Source organism: Nanorana parkeri, unplaced genomic scaffold, assembly GCF_000935625.1.
Source record: "Nanorana parkeri isolate BGI_ZX_2015 unplaced genomic scaffold, ASM93562v1 scaffold574, whole genome shotgun sequence".
In the NCBI taxonomy this organism is placed as follows: Eukaryota; Metazoa; Chordata; class Amphibia; order Anura; family Dicroglossidae; genus Nanorana; species Nanorana parkeri.
Window position 1 is genome coordinate 339,097 of NW_017306842.1, and position 12,693 is coordinate 351,789.

A 12,693-nucleotide genomic window follows, 5' to 3' on the forward strand; every position below is an offset into this window, starting at 1 on the left:
TAGAACGCATATCTATATCCCAGTTATGTAATTGCAGTCATTGAATCATTTGGTTATGTTACTGATATAATAATGTGAATGTCAATATTAATAAAAAATAATAGTAAATAATAAAAAATAAAACTAAACAAAATGAGCTTTTTACAATTAAATAAATATAACATAGACACAAGTTGTATTACAATGTTATGTGTTAAGCTAGTTAAAGGTAATATAAGACAGTCTTGTTATGCTAAATCTTACCTTTATAAGACAAGCGTAGCCTTGGTTGTCTTGTGTCAATTGTCAGAGACCCAGACATGTGAATTCCAAAGAGAAGTAAAGCTTTAAACAGGTAAAGTGCCATGCTGTTCAAAGTCAGTTCTTAGTAGTTCCCCTTGGTATGTACTCCTGCTTTCTGCTGGAGTTTAGAGAATAGCTCTCTTTTCAGTTGCTTCAATATCTCCCTGAGGAATCCCCTCTCTTCCTAGTACACATTTCCTATTTGTCATGCTTCATTACAACGTGTAACTAAGAGTGGTCTCTTGCCAAGACATTTGTTTACAGACTGCCATGTCATTCCCAAGTCTTGCCCAGTGCTGTGCTGTCTCGCAGTCCTGTGTTCAGTATTGCCATGCAGTCAGAGAATCCAGCTGAAGAAAGACCATTAAAAAGAAAAAACACTCCTCCTAGCTGCTGCACCCTGTTAGAAACCTCGTCCTTGCTAGGACTTGCTAAGCTGTTACATTTAATTCACCTTTCACCTTTCATAATTAGAAGCAAAATGTCATTTTTTTTAGGTGCTGTTAGATCTTAGCAGGGATGCTGGTTTGGGCTGTCAGCCGCTCTCTGTAGCAAGAGAGCAGTGAAGGATGAGGAAATAGACTTCACTACTCAATTGCCAGGCAACTCCTACTCACTGCACAGTAGCTATTTGTGTCATTGCCCAATTACCATTTTTGAAATGTGCCTTTCATGTGTCTGAATAGACTGTGCTTTTGATGATTGATTGGAAGAAAATCAAGCCATATGGTTGTCATAATTTCATTGTGCAGTACATTTTATTGCGCAGTTGTTTAAAAAACAAAGTTTGATTTGTATATCATAAATAGGATTTTTGATCTGAAATATCTAAATATGTTCACTAGCATGCCATCTTATTCTGTTATTCAGTATTAAAGGAGAACTATGACATGAGTGATTTCCACTCACGTCATAGTTCTAAGCCGACCTGTGACAATGAGACTGTCACAGGTCGGCTCAGTAGATCGGGAGGTGAGGGAAAACATACCGGGTTCCCTCACCTCTCGATCCTGTCACGGCTCTCTGCCGTGACAGGGGGAGGGGCGGGATTCCCCTCTCACCGCTCCAATCTTCCAGCGCTGACTGGCAGAACGGACGGGGGAGGGGGCGGGTACAGCTGGCTCTGCCTCTAGATAGGCAGAGCCAGCTGTCACTCACGCAGCTGGGCGGATCCCGTCATCTAAGTCGGGATCCGCTCCAGGTGCGGCGTCTCAGTATACCGCGAGCTGTAGCTCGCGGTATACTGAGCTTAGGGTGACGGGAGGACGCTAGTTTGTGTGCTCCCGAAAAACACTGACCCCATAGTTCTCCTTTAAAAAAGAGTATAGGGAAAAAATACATCTAGATGAGGCATAGTAGATTAGTATCACAGTGTAGATTGAAATGTCCACTTACTAAATCAGATGGTTCAATTCATCCACAATCTAACACGTGATTGCACCTTCCTGGTTTTGTTTGAAAGGAAATAAGTGAACAGAAGTCATATTAAAATGGATCTTTAGGCAAAAATATGCAGTTCAAGTACACAGGTGTGAACCATTGCCTCTGCCAGACAGTACCGCCAAGAGTGTGACACTTAAGGAAGTGATGTCACCAAACTACCTGCCGTCTGCTGACTGGACAAAGAATGGGCAACAACACTTAAATTTATCAACTCTGCTCACTCTGTACTCTCCTACTCTCAGCATGTTCCCTGTCAACACATGTGCATGCAGCAGATACTGCTTAGCTCCAAGTGCTGCCCCTCCCAGTGCAGTCTGAGTGCTGCTGTACAGGGGATCACCAGGGGCTCATATCATGACAGATAAAACAGAAACTCCAGGCAAAATTTTTCTTAGCCCTTGCAGTAAGTGCTCATTTAGCTCTAGGTGTAAAAATAACAAATTTATACTCCATTCTCGGAGCCAGCTGGCTGTTAGAGCACTCCCTCCAGCCTGTCTCCTCCTCAGTTCCAACAATCTCCCTCGGTGTCCTCACATCCTATACACAGTGTATTGGACATGATGACTTGAAGATTTTTAGACCACTGGAGTGTAGTGGGAGTGAGGCTGGAAAGACTGGTCTAAGAGCAAGCCAGCTCTGAGGATTGGGCGAGTATAACTCTGTTATTTTTGTTTGCACCTAGTCCAAAACGAGCACTTAACTCTTGCAGTGCAGGGGTAGCCCCACTGCAAGGGTTCAGAAACATTATGTCCAGAGTTCTTCTGTAAGCCATTTATGCTAATTCAATGTTAACATATTAACATACAGACTATCTTTTAAGAATACTTAAAAGATAACTATAGGGTAAGTGTTTTTCCCCATAGTTCTCTTAAGGGTGACGGGAGGACATATACTAGCATCCTCCCATGACCCAAAGCTCAGTATATCGCGAGCTACAGCTCGCGGTATACTGAGACCGCCACAGCCAGGACGGATCCTGACATTACTGTCAAGATCCACCCAGCTGCGTGAGTGATGGCGGGCTCTGCCTATCTAGAGGCAGAGCCAGCTATGCCTGCCCCCTCCCCTGACCGTTCCTGCAGTCAGCGCTGGAGGATCGGAGCAGGGAGAGGGGAAATCCCTGCAGGGAGCCGTGACCTGTGGGGAGATGATCGAGAAGTGAGCGAGCAACAGTATGTGTTTGCTCACTTCCCTGTCTATTGAGCAGACGTGTGACAGTTTCATTGTCACATGTTGGCTAAAACTATAAGGATGAGTGATTATCACTCACCTCAAAGTTCTCCTTTAATGATGATTTATAAAAGAGAATTTTATAAAACAATTTTGTTTTTTCAGTAGTAGTGTAAGTACCCACATTGAATTTGGTATCAGGCTCTTGCTGTCTCTACAGTATATAGCAGAGATGTGAGTGGAGTGTGGGAGGAAGAAGCAACCCAAGAAGCCAACCAGTTCATACACTAACAAGAAGCATGCTGTTTGGAGGAAAAATCAGAGTGACAGAGAAAAAGTACCTCAATGTGCTGCTTCTCCTTTTGCTGTACGGTCACAGGCTGGACAGGTCCAAGATACCCTAGATGTAGAGGATGTGGCTTGAAAGATGCTGTCCATCAGATTGATGACATTTAGTGGCAGAAAAAAAGTACTGCAAGACAAACTATGGATTGAAGGTAAAAGGGGGTTTGGTAATTTTATCTTTTAATGGGCTATTCATTTTTATTTTATAATTTTTAGTTAGTTGTTATTTTTGGCTGGAGTTCTGCTTTAAATTAAAAAAAATATGCTATCAGGTATAGAGCACATATACCTACAGCTGGATGCATACCTTTAAAAAAAAAAGTATTTATTTATTTTAAGTTGTTTTTTTTTTAGCAATTCAGGCAATAGAAAGAAAAACACATAACAGTTATGAATGGGCAAAGCTCTGACACTTTTGGGTAGTTTCAGAGCTTTACTGATCCATTTTCTCCACCACATATTACTATTGGACCATCTCTATCATGAAAGTCCAATAGGAATGTGTGGGGTGTGAAGGGGGGTGCAAATACTTCATTAATACCAGGAAGTGAATTATGCAAGGACTATGCTGTTACTTCAAGATATACATTGTTCTACAACCATAAGCGATATGTACTGTATTCTAAACTGCCAAGTTTAGGGGACGCCAGGCAAAATTCTTTATCTGGGAGGTAGCAGTTCACAAAGTTGCCCTAGGGCCTCTATTTAATATTGCTTAGTAGTAGATCTAATATTACTTTCTTGCTATGTTTTGCTAATATAATCACGTATAATTTTTAAATAAATCATTGTACACTAAGAAAGCTTTTTTAATTTACAGTATAAGCAAAGCCTACAGTAAAATTAATGTACTGCTATGTGCACAAATAACTATGCATTCAATTTTAGTCTGATTTAAGCCTTGTATTTAATTCCTAGATTTGAACTCTCACACATAGTATTAAGGAGTCAGGACACATGGGTTTTTGTCAAGAAGAAGGGAGGCAATCTGTGCTTTATCTAAGAGCTCCTACTGAGGACCTAGATCACTTTTCTCTCAGACCTGACATTCATGGCACATATGATTTATTTCCACTGATGGTCCTCATGGAATTTAAGTCATTCAATTAACCTTGCACATTGCAAAAGATATCTTTACATCTTTTTTACCCACCCATAAACTTGCAATTTACTTGAAACTGTAATGTGATAAGAAGGGCACTATTGGGCTGTATGATGGTCATGTACAAGTTACATAGTTTAAACGGTTGAAAAAAGACACAGGTGCATTAAGTTTCATGTGATTGATCCAGGGGAAGGCAAAAAACAACCCCTATAAGCATAGGTCAATTTGCTGTAAGAGGGTAAAAAATATATCAAATTCCTCCTGACCCCATACTGGTGAGCAAATAAATCCCTGGATAAACCTCCTATCGTATTGAAGAATTCCCATAGCCCTGTATATTATGCTAACTGATGAAGATATCTAAAAATGTTTGAATTTCAACAATCCCAACTTATACTACTACCTGGGGAAGAGAGTTCCCCAGGAACCCCTTTAAGATTAGGATTAAACTTCTTCTATCTTCTTCAATCTTAAATTGTGGCCACATGTCTTCTTTAGGGACCTTACAGTCTACAGGTTATTACAGTTTATATAATCACCTTTGATATATTTATACACTGACCCGAGACCACTGGAATGGAGGGGGAGCGAGGCTAAAGGGACCAGTCTAACAGTCAGAGGGGTCCATGGTTTAGTCTTAAAGAACAGTGACATGCTTTAGAAATCTGTGTAGTGCTATTAAACTGAATGGTGTTAAAAAAGCTCCCAGGAGGAGAGCATAGGCAAGTGACCTGTCAAAGTCATGTGGCTTTCTTGGATGTATGAAAAGAAGGATACAAATAATTCGAAATGCAAGGATACATTTCTATGCGGGGATGGTGAAAAAAATCACATTGTGTGTTATGGGTAATTGCTGCCTATAATTCACAGTTAAAGAATGTTGTTGGATACAGTCTTCTTCTCCAGATATTGGCTGAAAACTTAAAGGGTTTCTAGACCCTCCGTTTTTTTGGATATATCTACTGCTAGCAAGCAGTAGATATATGCAAAAAGTTTACAAAAAAAAAACAGCTTTAAAAGTGGTTTAAACTTACCGCTGTCTTCACAGCGCGCTCCCGTATGAAAATCCGAAACTGCTCGAGCGGCTGCAAAGCATCTTGGGGCGGGCGCATGCAAAGTTTGAGTTTTCAGCCGGGAGACGAGGAGAGACGCAAGGTAAGTCTATGGACGCATGCAGACACCGTGGGATAGGAAGTGCCGGCAAGAACAGAGGAATCAGAGCTGGATCTGAGACCCGCAGCAGCGCTGGAGAGAAGGCTTAAAAGGACAGGAAAGAAGATCGGATTAAGAGACATCATTTAAGGTAAGTGTTTTACTTGGGGGGAGGGAAAAACATTTGACTTTAATGTCACTCTAACTGGAGATGTGAAATATATATATATTTTTGACAAATGTAAGCCACTCCCCCTTTGCAGACCTCCACATTCACAAGGCCAAAACAAAAATCGAGCAACAGTAAATGGATTTTACCTTTATATATTTGTTATTACACGTTGTGTTTTGCTTGATGTTTTCTTTTAATTGGTAATAGTAAGCAGCCCAGTGGTAATAAAGAAAAAATCTCTGTATATTACCAGTCACTGAATGCTATGTATAAACTCTTGTAGAACATTAGGACCCTTTCTCACCTATGCACATACATTTATAAATTTTTACTGCACGTGTTTACATGTAGGTTTATCAATGCATATGCATTTTTGCATGTCCTCTGAGGCTTTCCATCCTGTGATCGAACAGCTGCTCCACTCTGATTTTTCCGACCGAGAACTGTGAGATCTCTGCCAAGCGTTAACTATATGAACAATACACTTTTTTCCTTATGAATGCATATATACTGTTTCACATTTCAATACATGTTAATTCACTTTTTTTCTATGCATTATACATAGTGTTGGCGAAATATTTAACATTAGAAATTTTCACAAAAATGAACACGTTCTCATGCCTTTACTATGTATATAGTGGGCCTACTTGATATGTCTTAAAACACAAAAATTCAGCATGTTCTGTTTTGTTAAGCACTCTGACCTGTGGTCATGCAGTAATGAATGATTTAGCAGCTTGAAATGTATTTCTGTACAGTAAGATACATTATGCTGTGGAAAAACAAGTGTTAATGAGTAATTTAACTACTTGTTGTCCATCTCATTAGTAGCACTAATTTTAGTGCTGTCAAAATGACGTGACTGCCAACAAGCAATGAAATCTCACAGCAGCAAAGAGATTTAATCGCTTGTGTAAACCAAGGCTTAGGCAGCAAGCAATTTAACTGATCTAGGTATTTATCTCAGCAATACAGTAATGTGCTTTCTGTCATCAGAAATTATCATTACTACATAAAGGGGGGAATTTATCAAAACTGGAGCAGATGTATATGGCAATGTATATGGCAATCAGCTTATCTCTTTAGTTTGTTCAGTTAAGATTTGAAAATGAAAAAGAGAAGCTGATTGGTTGCCATGCACATCTGCTCCAGAGTTTGTCTGCTCCAGTTTTGACAAATTCCCCTCAGAGTTTTTAAAGTATGTTGTGTGTGTCCATATATTGTTAAATTAGGGAAATATACTAGGAAAGTTCTGTCAGCATAAATGTATAGGAGTTGTAGGTTGCAATACCTGCAAATGCAAGAAAAAGAGTCATATGGGTGGTGTGGATGTTCATGTAAACCAGGTCAATGTTTTCCATTTATCCATGCTGGTGTAGTGCAATGCCCTTAAACTCACACAAAATTCACGCAAAATGCAAAGTAAATTTTTTTCCATCACAGTCAAAGATAATAAAGCTCCACAATGAAAATGTACCAATGTGAAGGGTGCCATTGACTATAATGGAACAAATCTTCAATTTGTTAACTGGCAATGGGGCCTACATTTCCATGGGATTTATAAAGCTCAAAACTGCATTAAAGCTGAACTCCAGGCAGATATAAAACACAGATGAATGCATCTCAGTATTCATCATTACATTGTTATATTGCCTTTTTTAATACAAACTGTGTACCTAGACTTGATATGGTATAAGTACAGCAAAGCTCAAACTTGGGGAGTGTGATTCAGTTGTGCTGCATTGCATGTTCTAACACATGTTAGCCCATGCTATTAGAAGGCTGATGGGAGGAGAGAGCAGTTTTACAGAAAGATAGGCTCATCCATCTTCTGCTTCTCCTCATCCATCTTCTGCTTCTCCTCATCCATCTTCTGCTTCTCCTTTCACTATTTAATCATAGGCTGGGTGGGGGGCAAAACCTTTAAGTATTACTCTACTGCAGCAAAAAAGAATGAGGTTTTCCTGGCCATGACAGCCAGGGCTTCTCCATGTGAGTGAAAATATGTAATTTGTCAAAAATGTTAATTACACAACACAGAAGATTATATACTCTTTTTCCCTCCATTAAAATACGGCGCTTCTTAATGGAAAATAAAGTTTTGCCAAATTTCCATGTAGCTTTCACAAGGAACTTGAATATTCTAGGCACTAGAATATTCTAGCAAACTATAGGTAAAACAGGTTAATAACATGGTAATGGTGCAAGAAAAAAGGGCATTAAATGAGTACATTTGCAAATCTAAGCTTGCTATAGGCTCCTATTAGTGACCTTACCTTGTTTTATTCTCTTAACTAAACATTATTATTTTGGCAGTAGTCTGACAAATGCTGAATGTGAATGAGTAATTTAGCTCTTCTGTACAGATACTTATTATGACAAAGGTAGTAGCATAGTAGAGCTCTTGCTGTTATCTCTTGAGAATTTTCTAGTTACCAGCGATGAGACACTAGTATGTCAAATACAATAAAACCTACATAAAGCAGAATGGATAATCCCCTGGGCAATGAGCCTAATTATACCCAGGGTTGTGGTACATGCTTTAACTAGTTTTGACAGTAAGATAAGGAGTTTTAATTGCTATAATCCACCTGTTTTCCTGACTGCTCTTATTTTCACACTGGTCAAGACCCATAATTATGCAGTTCTTAGTCTTCATCAACTAATTATGCATTTTACTAAGATACCTCTTCCTCTAGTTTTCTTTTGTTTAACATTACAATACATTGTCAATTTACAAATAAAAAAACTGTATATGTGTAAGTAAAAGACACTATGCCCTGGTGGAAAATGTAATTAGCCCTCTTACAACACAAACTCAAACCTCAACTGTGTTGTTCAGTCCTTTAAGCCCTTGGTTCTCAACTGGTGGGTTGTGACCCAAAAGTGGGTCGCGACCCCATGTTCAGTGGGTCGCCAGATGCCTTCTACTTTTCTATTTAAGAGGCTCCTCAGCCTCCCCCTATCGCAGCACTGTCAGTTCTCACACCAAGCAGCCATTCAAAATATGCTGCCTAGTGCCGAGTGTCAGTTTGAGGTGGGATGGGATGAGATGGGGCTTTGGCCGCGATGGAACTCCATTCATACGTGCATTGCTTTCAGTTCCATCACGTATCCTGTAGAGGTCCCTGGACCGGAGTGACGTCACATTCTGGCTACCGGCATCACTACAGGGCACACACGGGAGCTGTACCAGCAATGCACATATGGATGGAGCTCCATCACAGCAGAGCAGTCCACACTGGACCCCAGGCTGAGGATCCACTCCAGTTCTCGTAAGATAGGGAAACTGGGTGGACGTTAAAAAAAAAACAAAAAATCTTTTTTTGGGTGTGCATGTATGTGTGAGAATGTCTGTGAATGTGTGGGATTGTGTCTGTGGTTGTGTGTGTCTGTGTTTGAAGGCGCATTCACACTAGTAAAGTGCCTTAATCACACAGTCCTGTGCGATTAACGTTCTGTACCATGCAAAATCTCACCTGCCTCAAATTCTGGTGTGGGAAGTGTGTTGCATTGCCATTTATTTGAATGGCACCCCAAACACACCTCCCACCCACAGTTCGATCGCCCACACCAGGACACGCAGTATCGCAATGCTGAAGTCTGATCGCCACTCCCTCAGGCTCCAAAAGGTGGCGGCAGCCTATTCCCTGTGCCCCCCCTGCTTTAGCAGTCAGAGGCCCACTGATGTAATTACGTACAATGCAGGGCCCATGGCCCTGCATTATATATATGAGGATGCCAAGAGACAGTCCACAAGCCAGAGTGTAGGGAAGAGAGGTGAGTGCCAACTGCCAACAGAATGGGGATCAGGTAAGTTTTATTTTTCCCAGAGATAGGCTTTAAAAGGTGTACATGGAACAGTTAGATTTTCATAAACAGCAACAATGGTTGTGAATTTTGGCAGTACATATTTGGCTGTGGAATTGATTTTTTTCTTTAATACTTAGCATTGCTAACAGACAAAAGCAGCTGTACTGTCCCCGCCTTCCGACCTCCTTCGCTTCTCTTTTCCCCTCGACCCTTTTCCCACCCTCTCCCTCCCTTCTTTTTTCACTTCCTCTTCCAGCCTCCCTCCATTCCCTCCCCCCCTTTCCCACCTCCCTCACTCCCCACAAACCCCCCTACCCCTTTAATCTGCCCCCACCCCAGATTTCTTGCTCTCTATCCCTTTGTCAGTGTTAGAACCAGAGATTAAAATATCAACAAATATACAAATGTCACTAAAACAAATGAAAACAAAAATGAAATAGGATGCTTCAGATTTTGTTCCAGGTAATCTTAATATACATTATTATACATTATTTTCTATACATACAAATGTTCTACGGGTCCTTCCACCAAGGCCTCCTAAAAAAGCGCATGTGGGGTGCATGCATTTAAATTTTTTAGAGATGCGACGCACTGGTGTGAACTACACAATTGAAAAAACATTATTTTTTATGCACGTGTGTTTTTGCTGCAATTAAAGATACATTGGGATACATTGTCTAGAAATGGAACCCGGGATGTCTACGGGACTCTTGTTTGGACAGATTTGGGTTATTCCTAAGATTTACTAAGAATTACAGCCTACAATATAAAACAACAAATTTGCATGAAAAACAATGTAACGCTTTTGGATGCTAAAATCCTGAATAATCAGACCGCCAGGGAGGTTAATGTTATTGATTTCATTTTTTTTGTAACTTTCATAATTAAAGGTTTTTTGGGTTTTAAGTTGTTAATTTGTTCTAGTTACATATATATATAATTTAATTATATGCATACATTTTGGTAAATATACACCATTTGCACATATTTGACTTATGTGATGCTATTGTTTCAAAAGGCAGATTCAAAATAGTGTGTTTGATCTATTTATGTGATATATTACTATGATGGCGTTAGTGTGCGTTAATGATGACAATGACTAAACCCCGATTAGGGTAAAATGCATTAGGGAGGCAGACTAAGGGAGGGACTGGGCTGAACTGTGCAAGTCTGAATAAAGTAGCAATGCCTTGGCTTGCAGACTGACCTTTCACTGAAGACTCCAGTTACCACGAGCAAATGGAACCAATATGTGTAGTTCCTGATCATGTGATCACCCTGACAGCCTATGACATTATGATCAAATGAGGTTTGAAAGTAAACAAACCTCGCCCTTCTCTAGATACCAAACTGTGTTCAGTTTTTAAGGAAACCTAGGCCTAAAAATATTAATAAATATGAAATAAATGTTTTACAATTTTTCAACATTTGTCAGCCCAGGGTATTTTTTTTAAATATTATCTAGATTAACTATAGCGTTATTGTAAAACCAACTGATGCATGCTGATAATAATACATTTGACCTGGACATCATCAATGATGTTTGGTCGTAAAGATGTTAAGAAAGGACTTTCTACTTACTGTGGAATTAGTTTGTATTAAAAAAATATATATTTACTACACACACCAAATTATTTAATGGTTAATAAGTATCTAGATTTTTTAAACAGTCAGACAGCTAATATTTTATTTTTATGTCTACTTTTAATTTCTTATCTCTGTTATAATAGGTAATGCAGATTGTGTAAGGTAATTCCTAATACAAATTACATTTAGTGGAGCTAAAATAAATGTATTTCCGCCTATACTGCTGACCCATTAGCAAACATGACACATCCAAAAAATACATGCTTTTCATATTAAGAAACAAACATGCCCTAGATATTTGGCCTAAATGGATGCTTTGCAGAAGAGTGAAAATATTTCAATGATAAATTAACAAGACCTATCTAAAGCACGATAGCCATGGAAAACAGAACAGTAGACATGGACTTGGAAGAATAAAGTCTATTTGTTAAGAAAATGACGTTTACATGGGCTGGGGAGCAAAATTTGTTCTGTTACATCATGACAAAGAAGAGCTAATGCAATCTGTAGATTTGACCCATACCAGAAACTATTATGTCATATTAGGGTGTGATAGAACAACTAGAATACACAGTGATATCATTACAAGCACTGGAGTGGGTCACATCTGCATGACATTGCTTTGATATATGAGAAAGTGTAATTGTGATTGCAACTGCATTGTAAGAGATTAATAACAGAATAACAAAGAAAACCATCATGTTTAAATTAGATGCATACCAGAAAATGATGTTCCTTTCCTTATATTCCACAGTGGATTCTTTGTGTTAAAAAAATGTAACTCGACATCAGTGCACACTGGGAATTAACACATCAATATGCAATGGCTCATAGGGTTTAAAAAAAAATATTCTGTACATGGTATGTATTCTTTTTTTTAAACGCAGAACAAAAAAATACATTTTACATTGTGAATTGAAAAAATATTAAAATCCATAAAATCATGTCACTGAACAATTATATCATGACAGTAAAGTGCAGCTGTCATGATAGATAAATTACCTTTCCATTGCCAAAGTTTCACCACTAATTTATTGTTGTAATTTATCATCATAGGGAAACTTCTCTATGAAGTAAATTACAGTTGTTTATGATGCGATGTGTTAGCGATATTAATGCCATTTAGGGTTTAAAAAAATTTGAAGAGGCCTTCAAAAATCTTCCTGTAAGATTATATATGCATTTAACATGTATGCTATTGACCTCTAAAAGCCTCTCTTGTGTAGGCACCCAAAAAAACTAAGACTACTGCTGAGCATTGCCATCTTGGAAGTGATGTTAGCCAGCCCCAAGTGACACTCTATAGCATCCCCCTTCAATCCTCCTTTGGCAGCTATGTAAAAGGTTATGTTGGGAGGTGAGGGGAGGGGTGGATGGGCTTGACAATCAGAAGCAGTAATTTGACACTTCCAGAAGAGGAGAGGGCTATGACATGCAAAGAGGTAGCTGCGCTAGGGCATTGACTTTTTTTCTGGAGTAGATTTCTAGTCAGTTAAAAGGCACATTGCATATAAATAAAAACTTGTTTATGGAAAGGAAATACTGCAGAGGGTTGAGAGAGAGTCCTTAGACTTTTGGCAGATCTCACTATTCACACAGAAGTTGCAAAATGGCAGATCGCCTT

The 12,693-nt window shown here is 39.2% G+C and overlaps 1 protein-coding gene across 1 annotated transcript in view; it reads right to left on the reverse strand.

Annotated features, from left to right (window-relative positions):
• SEMA3E (semaphorin 3E) overlaps positions 1–824 on the reverse strand; it is a 129,358-nt gene extending 128,534 nt beyond the window's left edge. The window contains exon 1 of the mRNA XM_018562369.1: positions 244–824. Within this exon, the coding sequence (XP_018417871.1) occupies positions 244–346 (103 nt within the window). The 5' untranslated portion in view covers positions 347–824. The remainder of the gene's footprint in view (positions 1–243) is intronic.
• Between the last annotated feature and the right edge of the window lie 11,869 nt (positions 825–12,693).